Raw genomic sequence first — 15,278 nt, 5'->3', positions numbered from 1 at the left:
TTTCCGTAAATAAAATTACCTAAATAATCCTGCCGTCATGCTTATAATGTCTTTGTCGTTTGGGGGTATTTCCGTCTTTTAAGTCGCGTCGAACGGCAAACAGAAACCCACCGCCTCATTCTTTCCCGCCCGAGCGATGAAGATCTCGGAGCTCTCGCCGGACCTCCGCCCCTCTCCCGGCGACCCCCAGCCCACCCTCCGCCTCCTCCTGGACGACATCGAGTCCTCCGTCAAGGAAATCGAATCCCTCGACCCCGATGACCGCTCCTTCTCCCCGTCGAGCCTCGCCGGCCGCCTCCGCCGCTCCATCTCCCGCCTGAGCCTCCCCGCCTCGGCTCCCCTCCCAGAGCCCGCCAAGCTCCACCTATGGAAGCTGAGCTACCGCCTCTGGAACGCCTGCATCGACCTCTCCAACGCCGCCGAGCTCCTCCCCGCCGACGTCCCCCATCGGAAGGCCGAACTAGCCGAGCTCCGCCATGTCGCCGCCGACATCCTCTTCGTCGCTGGGGTCCCCATGGGAATCCCGTCCGCGGGCTTCAAATCCGCCTCCTTCTTCCACAAGACCGGTCTCCTCTGGCACGAGCTCGGCCGGTTTGATCTCGCCGCCGGGTGCTTCGAGCGCGCCACCGAGCTGGCCTCCACGGCCCAGGTCGACGGTACCCCGCAGATCGGCGGCGAGGAGGAGAGGAGACTCCTCCTCGACCTCAACCTCGCCAGAGCACGTACGGCGTGGGAGGTCGCCGATCGGAATCTCGCGATCGCTCTCTTGAATCGGTCCAAGAATCTAATCTTCGGATCACCATTAGGGTTTCGAGACCTGGCGGAGCAGTACCTTCAGTTCGGGAAGCTCGATCTCTCCAAGAAATCCTCGGAGGGGGGATCGGACGCGTCGAAGCTTCTGACCGAGGCGTTGGATCTGTGCGAGAAGGGGATCGCCTCCGCACGAAGCCGCGGCGGCGGTGGAGGCGATAACCTAGGATTGGAGGGCTTGAAGGGACGGTGTCTCCGGTTTCTGGCTGCAGAGCGGCTGCAGGCGGAGGACTACGAGGGGGTGCTGAAGTGCGTCAAGGCTTTGAGGGCCGGTGTGGCGGTAACGCCAGGCACGGAACACCCGAGCGTAGGGTACGTGGCGATGAAGGCGTGGCTGGGGGCGGGGAGGTTGCGGGAGGCGGAGATGGAGCTGATGGGAATGATGGCGAACAAGGAGGTTCCAGAGGCCGCGTGCGTCTCGGCTGCGGAGGCATACCTGTCGGCGGCAGGACCAGATGCGGCAAGAGCGGTGCTCCTGGGCCTGGCGGGGCGGTGCCATTCCAGCGCCGCGGCGACGCTAAGGGTGGTGCGAAGGGTGGCCGACGGTGGTGGCGGAGGGAGGGCGAGGGTGGTGGCGGAGCTCACAGCAGATGAGAGGGTGGTGGAGCTCTTCCAGGGTTCTGCAGCAGCAAAGGAACGGAGCGCAATGCACGCGCTCCTCTGGAACTGGTGAGCTCATCCCTTTCTTTCCGTATGCAGTTCCAGTACAAGCTTCCTCTTCTTACTAAATCTCCGTCATTTGTAATGACCAACACAGCGGAGCTGAGCATTTTAGATCCAAGGATTACGAATTAAGCTCCGAGATGTTCGAAAAATCGATGCTTTACGTACCTCGTGACGAGGAGCACCGATCTCGTCGATCAAACTGCTTCAGAGTACTTTCTCTCTGTCATCTCGCCCTTGCACAGCTTGATCGAGCCCAAGAGTTCATCGAACAAGCCGAAAAGGTATGTCTCGCTATCCATACCGTAAATTTTCCAGTCAAATGAGTGAAAGATCCAGTTTGTTTTTTATCTTCTAATCATGAATCCACTACTGACGATCTAAACACTCCTTCCACAGCTTGAACCTAACATCAAGTGTGCTTTTCTGAAGGTATCGCCCATAGTCTTACTGACAAAGGCCTTGATTCTTCATGCACTACATCAAAATTTACCGTGCTCATCTTTTCTGAATGCCACACAGTTCAAGATCCATCTCCAGAATAAGGATGAGAAGGAAGCAATCAATCAGATGCGAGCCATGCTGGATTGCATCGACTTCAACCCGGAATTCCTCACCCTCTGCACCCACGAGGCCATCTCTTGCCAGATCCTCCCTGTTGCCATTGCTTCATTGTCTGTCCTCCTCAACCTCTACTCCCCTGGCAAGAAACTGCCGATGCCTGAAGTTGCAGTGCTTCGAAATCTTATCAGCCTGCTCCATCGAATCCCAAACAGCGAGCCGGAGATCCTCAAATACACCAAGTACGCTCGGGCCAGAATGGTCGACCTTGGAGTGGAGTGTTTCTTTGGCAAGGGCGCCGTTGGTCGGCGTGAGCTGAATTGGTTTGCAGGGATTTCCTGGAACATGGGGCAAAAGTCCGGAAAGGAGAAGAATTATGAATCCTGTGCCAAGTTCTTCGAGTTGGCGTCGGAGTTCTACAGCGCACTTGGTGATGAGGATGGTGGAAACCAAGCCATATCTTGCAAGTCCTTAATCATCAGTGTAGGTGCCATGCTCAACGCCGAGGAGCACAAGAAGGCTCCTATGCCTGATAGTGATGTGAAGAAGGCCATGGAAATGCTTAAGAGAGCTGGAAAGGTACTGCTTCATCATACATTTGAAGGAAGATTAGTCCATTCTTAATGTGCGATTCTTGAATGCCTGCAGATATTACCCCTGATCTCATCAGCCTCAGCTCAAGAGTCCAGAGATCATCAAGCAGAGAACTCGGACCTCTTCTTCCTCCACACTTACAGCACATATCAACTCACCGACAGACTCGACGATGCCCGGCCGCAGCAGCTAGAACTGGTGAAGAGCTTCGCTGCTTCTAAAGCGTGCACCGCGCATCACCTTCTCCAGCTAGGCCTTGCCGCCTGTCGGGGCGAGCAGCACAACCCAGAAGTCGCTGAATTCGCGCTCAACGCTTCCCTCTCCGTCCTCCTTGCATCGCCTTCTCCAGATTACAATCTGGTCAGCATCGTCATCCGGAGGCTGGCCTGCCTTGCTGCATCCAGAGGCAACGACGGCGGCAACAATGACGCAGCCTATGACGTCTACAGGCAAGCCTATCAGATAGTTCTCGGGCTCAAGGAAGGCGAGTATCCCGTCGAAGAGGGGAAGTGGCTCGCAATGACGGCATGGAACAAGTCAGGGCTCGCCGTCCGCCTGCGACAGGTCGCCACCGCAAGGAAATGGATGAAAATGGGGTTGGACCTGGCGCGGCACTTGAAGGGCATGGACAAGTACGTCGGTGGCATGGAAGAGTGCGTTGCTAACCTTGAGAAGCTCTGTAATCGAAGTGGTGAGGAGGGAGTTGGGAATAGCAGATCTTGACCTGCCTTGGTGGATGAAGAGCAAAACTATTCAGTTTAAAGGCAGATTTTAATTTGGAACTGTTCTACACATCCATTCTTCCGTTGTCTGAACGATCATTATATCATATAATGCAACACAAAACAAAAGCCTCGGGAACGGAAGAAGGCAGGCTTAGGGAAGACCGACTACGTGTCCCTTTTTTATTTGCAGGCTTCCACAAAATTTGTTGCGGATTTAGCGTTAGTTAACTGTCACCGCGGGTACAGCCAACGCAGAGACGAGCGGCCTTCCCGTGGGCTTCCGATGGAGGGGAAGCAAAAGCAAAATAAACAAATGAATGAATAATAGAATAATGGAGGCCAGAGATGGCCGCTCCAGTTTATTTAGTAGTTTTTCGTGCCCATTCTTTGATTTAGTTTGGTAAGTTCTTTATCTTTTCAAGCCAATCGATGACCCGCTTACCGTTGTTTCTTGATTCGTTTGTTCTTTTGTTCCGTTTGTTTAATAATCTGTTCGTGATGAGGGGGGATGTAAACGTTTAGGACCAATTCCAATTGCTCGAAATACTCCATTAAAGAAAGGTCGATCTGTGCATCGACATGGAGGCAAGGGAGCCCATTTTCTTTGATTCTGGAAGGTTCGGGTAGATTTCTTGTCGGGCTCGATGAGTTCCGTGATTTGCATTTGGCAGTCATACATGGTGTTTGACGAAAATCCTCTGACAGGGTGGTGGTGATCGCCGCGTCAAGTTCGACGCCGTCAAGGAGATGGAGTCCCCGCGCTTCCGCGCCATCATCCGCGCAACGAGCGGCCGCCGGAAGCGTTCCCCCACCGACGTCAAGAGCTTCTCCCATGAGTTGAATTCCAAAGGAACCACCCACCAAATGCCCATCCGCAAACTTCAAGGTCTCAGCAGCCCGGAGGTGATGCACCGGTTCATTGTCATCCTACTGCTCTTTGATTTAGCGAAGACGAGGTCTTGACGCCTATTTGTCTTCTTCGATGTTTTTGTGTGTTGTGGTTGTTGTTTCGTAGGAAATAGTGACTGTGATTCGAACGAAATTTAAACGTTTGAAGGAAGAGGTTAACGCAGAGTTGGGTGTATTTGCGGGCGATTTGGTGGACATACTTGAAAATGCCACGGTTCAGCATCCTGACTGGCGGATGCCTTTGGAGGACCTCCTGGTGATATGTCAGGGGTGTGCGGAGATGTCACCAGATGAATTATGGTCTAAATGTGAGGGGATAGTCCAGAATCTGGATGAACAGCGCCAGGAACTGGCCATGGGCACGCTCAAGCAAGCACACACCCGGATTCTTTTCATCCTCACGAGATGCACTAGGCTGATTCAGTTCCAAAAAGAGGGGGGTTATGGGGGGAATGAACATGTTCTTGGCCTATACCAGCTCAGTGATCTGGGATTTTATTCTGAATCAGGAGATGGTGGCCTCAAGATCTCATCAAGTGCTAAAGATATGAAGGAAAGGATGATCAGGAAGAGGTTCCAAGAACATATGTATCTTAGCCAAGATTTTACTGGTCACTGCACAGATTCAACTGCCAGTAGAGCTAGGATTTCATCCTGGAAGAAGCTTCCATCATCAACTGAAAAGAATCAGAAGAAGGACCATGATGAAAAGGATGAATTCCCCTCAAAGAAGGTTTTAGATTCATTGCCACCAATTGGTAAACCTACATTGGGTGCTCATGGTGATACTGAAAGCCTCGACACAACTGAGCTTTGTTCTAAAATCCTAGGAAGTTCAACGGGGCAGCTGTCTGAGAGGAAAGATTCTGCTGATTATTCTGGAGATCAACGAATTCCAGCTCATGTGAAGCCAAAAATGATATGTAGGATATGTGATTATGAGATACCAACTATATATGCTGAGGGCCATTTTAGAGCATGCACTGTCGCCGATAAATGTGATTCAAAAGGTTTAACTATCGATGAGCGGTTGGAGAGAGTCGCCGAAATACTTGAGAAGTTATTGGTCTCCTGCACGCTAAAGAGATCAGATATTTCAGAAATCCACCATGGGGTTGTTAAAGTTGGTGCTTCATGTTTAACTGAAGGGTCAGAAGTCCCATCTCAGTGTCAGTATCATTCATCCTCTCCATCTGATGCAGATATCATATATAGAGAATTTGCTGGTAACCTAATTGCAAATAATTTGAATGAACAACCTGCAATGTTGGGCAATTCACGTAGTGCTTTATCATCAGGAAGTATGACCCCACAATCACCACTAATGACACCACGAACTGGCCAGCTTGATTTGTTATTGTCTGGAACCAAAGCATTCGCTGATCATGAAAACTTTCAGCAGGTATCTTAGTTCTTAACCCTCTGACTTAACATTAGGCTATTGAGATTTCTGGAAGATTTGAAAAGTTGATTTGGTAGTTTCTCTGATAAGATATTACAGATGGAACTACGGCTTTTCTTTTTTCATGCACAATAATAATTGGGTGGACCATCACCACAAAAATAAGGGAAAATATAAAAAAGAAAGTGTAGGAAAATATCATAAACCATTTAAGTAGAATTGGTCCTTTCTTGCAAGCTCAAGTCTTCAATTGTTTGTCTTCTAAAAGACATGTTTTTTTCCGTCTTTCTCATTCTTGCCATCTTTTGTTCTTTCTGATCATTGTTGTCTGAAACTCTGAATGAACTAATGTCCCTGTGAGTTTACTGAAGGTTGTGTATGTGATTGTCAGTAATTTTATTTATTTTCTGTTTTTATTGTAAAGAAACATTTAAGAGAACTGCCAATATTTAACTTATAATCTCTTTTTGCAATATCAGCAGTATGATCCCACTGGTATGAAATCCCACTAACTCTTGCCATGTTAGCAAGCTTGTGGGCAACAAAATCATCTGATCTAGGGATATGAGAGTGTCTCGAAACGTTAGCCTCTTTTTTTCGGTTCAGAACAGTCATTACCCGTACTTTCCTTCCTGTCGTGTCCGTTTGCACCAAGGTATCACATATATCTTTCTGTTTTTCTCTCTCCAAAGCTGTTGCACATAGCCCAACATTTGGTTTGTAAAGGGTCTTTGGCCTTGTGGGTGTTGGTCCCAGCTGCCACCATCCTTCCTTGCTTATCCCTTGTGATGTACCCAGTCCCTGCATATTCACTGGAGTTAGAAAACAAACCACCACATTCCATCCATATCTCACCTCATCTATAATAGTGGTATTATGCTGATAATTCAAAACCCTGTTTCTTCAAACAATGGTTTTAGAGATCTGTTCAAAAGATAAGGCTTGGAATTTTAACCAAAGCATAGACGGTTGAATAGAGTGGTTGCCATGCAGATTATTCTTGATTTTTTTCCAACATCCACAGGGAGTTTGCAATAATATGTTTAAGCTGATCCACTTATGTTGCAATAACATTTCTTACTCCTGTCAGAATCATACTATATATTGTTTTAAGCTCATTAATGAGGATTTCCTAGAAGTTAATCTTTATCTCAACTATATATTGAGTATCTTCTTTTATTTAACTTCTGTTCTATCATCTGTTTTGGCAGATAGAAAGCCTTCTAGATATAGTGCACTGCATTGCAAGAATAAAAACTTACAATTACAACTCGCTCGAGAAAATGTGCTCCTATCTAGAAGACTTAAATGCTGTTATTGATACTAGAAAAGTTGATGCCCTTGTCGTTGAGACATTTGGAAGACGGATCACAAAACTGCTACAGTGAGTTAATTCAGATGAGATACTTCTTATAATTAATAGAATTAAAATTAAAATTTAAAGTTTTTAACATTGAATTATCAATTTTGTTCTTCAAATTCTATTTATAGATGCAATGTTATGCCAATGGTGGTACTTTGACAGGGAGAAGTTCATTCATCTATGTGGACAGATAGATGATGGGAATAAAGATGTCTCCGATATGATGGTAGATGAAGAAGGTTCGTTAAGAAATGGTATAACCAGTATCTCTGGAACAAACCCCTTGGGTGCAAAGTTTAAGGACCGAACATCTATTGAGGATTTTGAAATTATAAAACCAATAAGTCGGGGGGCATTTGGACGGGTTTTCCTTGCAAAGAAAAGAGTCACAGGTGACATTTTTGCAATTAAGGTAATAAGATTGTTTTCTTTACCTGACTTGACATCATATGAACACTACAGAAATGCAACTTTTCTTTCAATTAGACTATATATATTGTCCAACCTTTACATCTGCAAGTTTTCAGTTTCATCTGGTTATGCCTCTTTAATTATGATTTATAACATTTTAATAACAGTCCTTGTTAGGGTGGTTTGTTCATGAAGCATATTATTCTTTTCAGTTGAGTTGTTTTGTTTATGTTACCATGTTAGGGCTTGAGGGAATACTGAAAGAAGTGATTTGTTTTCTTGCTTTAGATCTGTGGACTTATTTACTGCAAGTCGTCTCAAATTCCTGTCTCCCACTTAACAGTGCAACCCCTAGATTCATTAATATGATGAAGATTGTTGTTACCTCTTACACATCCATGTCTATTCATTGCAAAACATATTTGTCTTGATCCTATAATCCATCAGATTATCCACAATATTTACTGGTTCTATTAAGTTTTCTTTATGTCATTTGGTATGATGCTGTGATTATAAGTTCTCTTATATCCTTGAGGGCATTCTCTTATGTCCAGCAAGTGAAACCTGAATCATTCTAGTATTCTTCAGTTCCCATATATTCTGCCTTAAAATGAACTGAACTGTATTCAGTTCCCATATAAAGGAGGGAAAACAAATATTTTATCTTTGCTTGTAATATCAATATTTTTGTACTGCTAATCCTATGAATGAACTGTTGTAAAGTCTATCATGTGTATCTTTAATGCTAGCTCTTAATACTCAAATGTTTAATCCAGGTTAAGAATAATAAGTCACTGATGTTATATATAAGTCCATTCCTCAGATGTGGGACTATAATAAGATTGTCATAATTTCCTCTCTCAAGCCCCTAATATTCCTATTAGTGAAGACCACATATTGCTCATAGGTTCCTCAAAATTAGTCCAATATAATTTATGATTAACCTAAGTGTAACACACTCATCCAATAACTCGTATGGTGGAATGTTCTGCCAAAAATTTTTTTAGAAGCTTAAGCCCAAACTTCCAAGTTTTTAGCAACAGGTGACCAAATTATGTGTACCATCATCTTTCTTTATTTCTTGTTATGGAACAACTGGAATGCTACATACTTCTTTTTTTCAATTTAGAGAGGAAAAACAAATAGCACTCAACTAGAATATCTCCATAATGACAGTTGCGAGTGTCCTTATTCATTACATCTTACGAAAAAGTATGCTTCCTCTTCTAGAAGATATCCAGTTCTTATGGTGTTCTAATGGTTGAAGCCCTGTTTTGTAGTACAAGAAACTGCATCCTTGATGTACATACTTTTTGTCCATGTATTTTAGGTTCTAAAAAAGGCTGATATGATACGCAAGAATGCAGTCAAAAGTATTTTAGCTGAACGTAACATCTTGATATCAACTCGGAATCCCTTTGTGGTAAGCAGCTTTTTTAAACTTTTAGCATTTTAACTGCTTTAGGATGTGTATCTAATTTTGATTGGTGAACATACAGGTGCGCTTCTATTATTCCTTCACATGTAGGGAAAATCTTTATCTGGTTATGGAGTATATTAATGGGGGGGATTTGTACTCTTTGCTAAGAAATTTGGGTTGTTTGGATGAAGACATGGCACGTACATATGTAGCTGAAGTAGTGAGTAAAGGAATCCCCATGAGACATCTATGATATGATCTATTTTATGCAATCATTTACACCAGAGAGGAGGGCCATATGTGAAGAGAGTTATAACTCTAGCAAATGATGTTTCAGGTTCTTGCATTGGAATACTTGCATTCTATGAATGTAATTCATCGAGATCTTAAGCCAGATAACTTGTTGATTGCTCGGGATGGTCACATCAAGGTTAGTATCCTTGGTCTTTTGCTTGCAAGTTGCCATTTCTTGTCAATGTCGTAATTTATGTGTCACATAATTGAAAAGTATGTCTCTTTTTTTTTTTTTTGCAAATTTAACATGCATCAATGGCTAGTACAATGGTACAGACTTTTCGAGGTTCAAGTATAATTCAGATCCCATGTTTGCTTAAAATCATTGATAAAGGAATTTTGAAGAGAATACATTTCATTTATGTGGCTGGTTATGAGAATCACTTTCCAAGTATGTTTTACACATTCGTTTGAGTTCTGCCTCAAAATAGCTGAACAGGGAATGCAGATGATTGGCTACACATCTGTTTCTTGTCCTTTAGAATGCAGCTGATGATTTGGTTTTTATTATTATGACATCATAATTTTGGCTGGTCATCAGCTGACCATAATAGAGGAGGAAACATTTACCCAATTCTATTAGAATTTAGATAAACATGATACATTTTCAAACCATTTCTTTTAGGTTGCACTAAGAAAATTAAAATAAGTCTATTAGGGTATTAAAATTGGTTGCATTATGTAGGTTGAGTTTGTTTGACTTGTCGAGCCTTTTTCTAATCCTAAATTTATGGAAATTCATAATAATCTCACAAATGCTAGTTCAAGATAGTGAAAAAGAATATATTGCTCGAAATATATCAAATAAGTTATATCTCGTCAAATGCTATCGATCTAATGCTCTCACGTGGTGGTGGTAGATTCCAAAGATGAAATTTCATACCGTATCGAAGTTTCGAGCTTCGCTCAGTACGGTACTGTGTACCGAGCGGTATGCCTTGGTACATCTAATTTGGGCATAAAATCCTCCGAAAATACTTGAAAATAAAAAAAAGTTGGGATAAGGTTTTTAAGTTATAAATAAATATAGTAATGGTATAAGTTTAGTAAAACCAATGTAAATTAGGTAAGAATAGTGTCATATATCTTTTTCGGACTTTGAGGAATAGCCATGTGCAAGGTTTGTATTTCGGTCCGTTACGGATTGTTCTTCTGTAAATATTAAAATGTCTACAGAAAATCATTTGAATTGTTAATTCATAAATCATTGTTTTGTAGAGTTTAAGAGAGTGTAAATATGAGAAAAAATGAGTTTGAAGTTGTTTAAGAGAGTGTGAGAGTGAAATGGGGGAGAAGATAAGTTTAAAAACCCATGAGAAAGGGCTATCGTTGGAGCATTGTTACATCTGTGTTAGGCAATAACGATCGAAATTTCGACCGTTATCATCCCATATACCCCCTATCATCCGATACGGCACGATATTGAGCGTTCCACCCGGTAACGGGTGGTCTGAATACTGGTAAGTATTGCCCGTACTGGGCGATATTATTCGAAATTAGAAACCCTGGTAGATTTTATTGTCAGAGTGAACTTTTAGATGTTTCCCAATATGGCCTTCATATGCTAGGTTTTGTATGTAAATTGTAAAATATTCTGCATAGTTCTGCTAGCATAGTCAAATCTGATTGTAGTTGAACAATTTCACCTTCTTGCTTCTTTTTTTATTTTGTTTCAAGCTTAGTTAAGTTGATCCACTAATATATTTAATTTATATATAACATTATTTTTAAGCTCACATATCTTTTGATTTTGCTGCAGTTGACTGATTTTGGGCTTTCTAAGGTTGGTCTTATCAACAGCACTGATGATTTAACAGGTCCAGATGTCAGTGGTTCTGTTCTATTGGGTAATGATGAACCACTTCCAGTAGCACAACGAGCACTAAAACGAGAACAAAGGCAGAAACAGTCAGCTGTTGGAACTCCTGATTATTTGGCACCAGAGATACTTCTGGGAATGCCACATGGTTTGTCATGATAAACGTGCATTCTTCCTCATTTTTTCGTTTTTGAAGAAAAAGAGTTGCACAGTTATTTTGTTCTTATATCTAATTTCATTATGTTCTCTATGTTGATTCACAATGTCTCGAGTGTAGGTCCAACTGCAGATTGGTGGTCAGTGGGGGTTATTCTTTTTGAACTTCTGGTAGGAATCCCCCCATTCAATGCAGAGCATCCACAGGTATGCAACTGTGGAATCCACGGAAATATCAACAACCTTCCTTGAATTGATAAAATATAGCAAGAAATGCTGTATATACAGTACTGAGATGTACAGAGCGATATTTACCAGCGTGCCCAAGTATTAGTAGAGGGTCTTGTGTGGTGCCATAGGTGTGCAGATGTACCCTTAGTAATGTGATTGACTTGAACCACTTGCCTATTAGATCTTCAGGAGCATCCAAATTTACCTTTTCACATAAATTCATCATATGTACCTGGGAAGAACATACGGCTTTTTTGTAATCAAGGAATTTTAATGCTAAGCTTTGAATAGTTATTTTAGATAGCCTAAGGTTATGAGACTTGAGAAACATACCAGAGTAGACTATTTTATATCCTCGTATGACTAGAGTGCACTATACCTTGTTAGCGGTGTTCATGATTGTACCTTTGAGCTGATCATAGGTTTTTCTTGTTCTTTGTGGTCGGATCCTTTTTGGGCATGAATGCCAAAATTTGGAAGGGGAATGTGTCATAAGCCACATTTGATGTGTGCTAAATCCCAAGCAGGACCCAGGAACTAAATAATAACTTTGGTCTAGCCCTTTTAGATGAGGTTCTAGGTCAATCAGTATTGAACATGTCATTCTTGTCACATAACGTTAACAATCTTTTGTATTAGTCCAAAGTTCATGCGTAAATGCCTATGTTAAAGTGCTTTACATTCAGCTGAATGCTCCAGCGGCAATATAAGTTCATGCAATTATGCTTATCCCTGAATTCCTCGTTATCAATTTTACTCCTAGAAAGTGTTGAAGCACAAGTGTCATTTAATTACTGAACTTTTTATAGTAACAAACAATGTACATTTGTTTTTTGCAGAAAATTTTTGATAATATTATGAATCGGGATATACCCTGGCCACAAGTGCCAGAAGAGATGAGCTTGGAGGCTTATGATTTGGTTGACAAGTAACATCTGAGAGTCATCTTTTTTCTTTTACTTTCAGTTATTTTTGTCGTTTTTAGAATTCTTCTTTGATGTCCTAAATAAGTATTACCTTCGTGCACCTTGTTTAAAATTATCTTCTGCACCAAATGAATTGTCAAACAATGTGAGGAAAAAGAAGATAATAAACTATAGTAGTCGCTTAGCTGGTGGCCATGGCCACGTACTGCTTCAACAAATTCATAGGAAGGCCAAACAATTATTTTCAGTTTATCAACTTGTTCGTATAGCATTCATATTGTTAGAGCATATAACATTGTTGAATTTTCAAAGCTATGTACAACTTATTATCCAAGAATCACATGGAGTGCAATAAGTGGATTTTATTTTCAGGAAGCTAGCCATGCAGTTCTTATTTCCTCATTAGAAGTTTCAAATCCAAGAAGATAAGTGCTAGACCAGTTGGATTAGAATGAACAAAAATCTGATCAGCAAGAACTGAAAACCTTGAACAAAGAGACAGTTTCAATTCTGTCTATTAGTCCAGCTCCATCTTCACATGCCCAAGGGTCAGATAAAAGAAATATGTACCTGGCATTGTCAACAATGGTATCTTGATTCTATACCACTATATAGGGTCTACTTCTAGGTAAACATCCTATTCAGTATTTGAGATGTAATACATTTAGAAAGAAATATTCGATCATCAAAACATGTCAAGGTGAACATCTTAAACTCCAAATTCAAATATAAGATCTTGAATGAGCAAATGTGGAGCTGTTACCATTGCTACCAAGCACGGTGGGAAATGTATCTGATTTTGTTATTAAAATGCTTACATGGAGGGTGATCATCAGAATCATTTGGCAAATTAAGCAAATAAAAATGTCATTGAAGGCTATCTTATGTCTCATTTGAAGTCATACCTTGATATATAAAAGTATCATACCATAGGTTCCACAAAGGTCAGCATCACAGATGCAACCTTATCTGATGCATGTATACCTGTAGTTACATTAATGACCTTAAGGATGCATATAATGCAACCTTATCTGATGCATGCATACCTGTAGTTACATTAATGACCTTAAGGATGCATATAAACCAAGCGCAGTTCAACCACACTGATGATTGGAGACAATTTTATATTCATCTTCTACCAAAATTTTAAAATGGTTAGTTCCCTGGCATAACTTAGTTCATTCATCTTGTATTCCATATGTGCATGTTGCTATCTCTAAACCAATAAAGCTTATTCCTGCACTTTCACATTTTACTACAATTTCTTGATTTACTGAGCTTTTATCTCTGTAAGATGTCTTTCCACGAATTTGAAGAATTTTAAAACTAAAACTACTATTCAAACTCATTTTTCATTGGATTCAGATTGCTAATTAGGAACCCAGTCCAAAGACTTGGAGCAACTGGGGCTGGTGAGGTAAATCTCATCTAGCTTATGAACAACTTGTGCTAGATCAGTATGGCCTGACACAATTTTGATCCCTAGGACAGGTGAAATCTCATCCTTTCTTCAAAAGCGTCAACTGGGATATGCTTGCTAGGCAGAAGGTTACAAGATTGAGCCTAGTTGTTATTCAAATTTTCAGCTCTCGCAATACAAACAAGCATAATGAAAGAGTGTTTTCTTTGCCACAGGCAGCATTCATTCCATCAACCGAAGGTGATGATGACACAAGCTATTTTGCCAGCCGACTTCCATGGAATGCAGTCGATGAACAACTTTATACGGAGTCTCATGAATATGATGATATGACTGATACAGACAGTATGAGCTGCTACAGTAGTGCTCACAGCTCTGACCTGGATGAAGATGTAAAGAACAGACATCTTTTCTACTTGATTTCAAGAATGTTGTTATTCTTTGAGCTCTCATCCTTCGTTGAAATTTTCTTTGGACAGGGAGATGAATGTGGCAGTATGGCAGACTTCGGGCCCACGCTCTCGGTGAAGTATTCCTTCAGTAATTTTTCTTTTAAGGTAGAAAATTCGTTGAAACAAGCTAATTTTGATTATATATAAATTTCGGTTCGAAATATAATCTTACTATGTAACTCTGTAAACCATGACCAGAACTTGTCGCAACTGGCTTCCATCAACTATGATCTTATAACAAAATGTAGCCAAGATTCAGGATACGCTTCTCAACCTTGAGAGCATTATGGAGACAGTAATTTGATTCCGTAGATGGAGACAGTAATTTGCTTCCGTAGCTACCAGTTCAAAAGTTTCAAGAACTGGCTACCCAGTGATAACTATTACATGAACCCTGCGACGTACCTGACCAACATTCATTCACGAGATGCATATCTTCCAGCATGAGAACATTGACCACATGGCAGCCTAATTAATTTTCGTCTTGCGAACAAGGTGAGATTTCATTACCAATTTAGAGCTCAATATCTGTGTTAAAAGAAATTACTCTATTATTTCAGATTAGACTGTAATTAATACATCAGATTCACCAGTTTCCACTGTGGTGTATCAGCGATTCAGCTTCTCTTTGAGCTCAAGACCTTTGCAGCCCAGGCGTGAGGTTTATAAGCCACTGGAGTGAGGAAGCAGCTCCTCAATCCAACAACAACTTGTACAGTGGAGAGCACCAACATATGGAACTTGCATTGAGCTTACAGTTGACAAAGATTGATCGGTCTCAATCTATGTGATCAAACCTTGAAGTGAAGCTAATAGTCGTAATAAACCGTGTGAATATATGCACAAATGTTTTTGCTCGGCTTTCAAACCGATAAGACAAACCATTTGATGGTGGTTCAATTCTTGTACATTTCTAACATTATTTGCTACATTTCTTAAGAACCAAGAAACATCGAGAATGTTAAACATGCAAAAGTTACTTGTCCCATAATTTTGTCTGACAGTTTTCCCACCTTTGGATCTCCACATCGCTGTTCTTCCTGCGTTCCTGCGTGGACGTTGTTTGCAGGGCACGCGACGCGAGAAGCGAAGGGCTTTCCGTCGCGAAAGTAATCGCAGCTC

The 15,278-nt window shown here is 41.7% G+C and overlaps 2 protein-coding genes across 6 annotated transcripts; both read left to right on the top strand.

Moving 5' to 3' along the window:
• The first annotated feature begins 4 nt into the window (after positions 1-4).
• LOC103996429 (TPR repeat-containing protein ZIP4) lies at positions 5-3,473 on the top strand. The gene is made up of 5 exons (XM_009417350.3): positions 5-1,479; positions 1,568-1,757; positions 1,873-1,905; positions 1,996-2,613; positions 2,683-3,473. Exons 1-5 carry the CDS (start codon positions 137-139, stop codon positions 3,349-3,351), a joined length of 2,853 nt encoding a protein of 950 aa, XP_009415625.1. The 5' UTR covers positions 5-136; the 3' UTR covers positions 3,352-3,473.
• Positions 3,474-3,625: 152 nt separating this feature from the next.
• On the top strand, positions 3,626-15,060 carry LOC103995711 (probable serine/threonine protein kinase IRE). Of its 5 annotated transcripts, XR_010498413.1 has the most exons (18): positions 3,629-3,753; positions 3,876-3,970; positions 4,059-4,256; positions 4,369-5,664; positions 6,876-7,048; positions 7,190-7,439; positions 8,769-8,861; positions 8,938-9,078; positions 9,196-9,288; positions 10,912-11,119; positions 11,249-11,334; positions 12,198-12,286; positions 13,650-13,701; positions 13,776-13,832; positions 13,920-14,096; positions 14,184-14,261; positions 14,355-14,651; positions 14,770-15,060. XR_010498413.1 is itself a non-coding variant. In XM_065161418.1 (17 exons), the coding sequence occupies exons 3-17, from the start codon at positions 4,101-4,103 to the stop codon at positions 14,433-14,435; spliced, it is 3,030 nt and encodes a 1,009-aa protein (XP_065017490.1). In that variant the 5' UTR covers positions 3,629-3,753; positions 3,876-3,976; positions 4,059-4,100; the 3' UTR covers positions 14,436-14,577. The 5 variants fall into 5 exon arrangements, 1 of the variants encoding a protein (XP_065017490.1); XR_010498414.1 differs by lacking the exon at positions 3,876-3,970 and having other exon boundaries at positions 3,626-3,753; XM_065161418.1 differs by lacking the exon at positions 14,770-15,060 and having other exon boundaries at positions 3,876-3,976; positions 14,355-14,577.
• The last annotated feature ends 218 nt before the right edge of the window (positions 15,061-15,278 follow it).

The sequence above is a fragment of the Musa acuminata genome, chromosome BXJ3-8 (genome assembly GCF_036884655.1).
Source record: "Musa acuminata AAA Group cultivar baxijiao chromosome BXJ3-8, Cavendish_Baxijiao_AAA, whole genome shotgun sequence".
Lineage (NCBI taxonomy): Eukaryota > Viridiplantae > Streptophyta > Magnoliopsida > Zingiberales > Musaceae > Musa > Musa acuminata.
The sequence above is the reverse complement of the archived record's forward strand: the minus strand, read 5'-3'. Positions and strand labels throughout refer to the sequence as shown.

Bases quoted from the DNA above. Each gene is read 5' to 3' on its own strand.
- LOC103996429 (XM_009417350.3), top strand. From the start codon at position 137: ATGAAGATCTCGGAGCTCTCGCCGGACCTCCGCCCCTCTCCCGGCGAC. The intron at 1,480-1,567 runs GTGAGCTCATCC...TGACCAACACAG, and splicing joins CACGCGCTCCTCTGGAACTG to CGGAGCTGAGCATTTTAGAT. The intron at 1,906-1,995 runs GTATCGCCCATA...AATGCCACACAG, and splicing joins TCAAGTGTGCTTTTCTGAAG to TTCAAGATCCATCTCCAGAA.
- LOC103995711 (XM_065161418.1), top strand. From the start codon at position 4,101: ATGGAGTCCCCGCGCTTCCGCGCCATCATCCGCGCAACGAGCGGCCGC. The intron at 4,257-4,368 runs GTGATGCACCGG...GTTGTTTCGTAG, and splicing joins AAGGTCTCAGCAGCCCGGAG to GAAATAGTGACTGTGATTCG. The intron at 13,833-13,919 runs GTTACAAGATTG...TCTTTGCCACAG, and splicing joins ATATGCTTGCTAGGCAGAAG to GCAGCATTCATTCCATCAAC.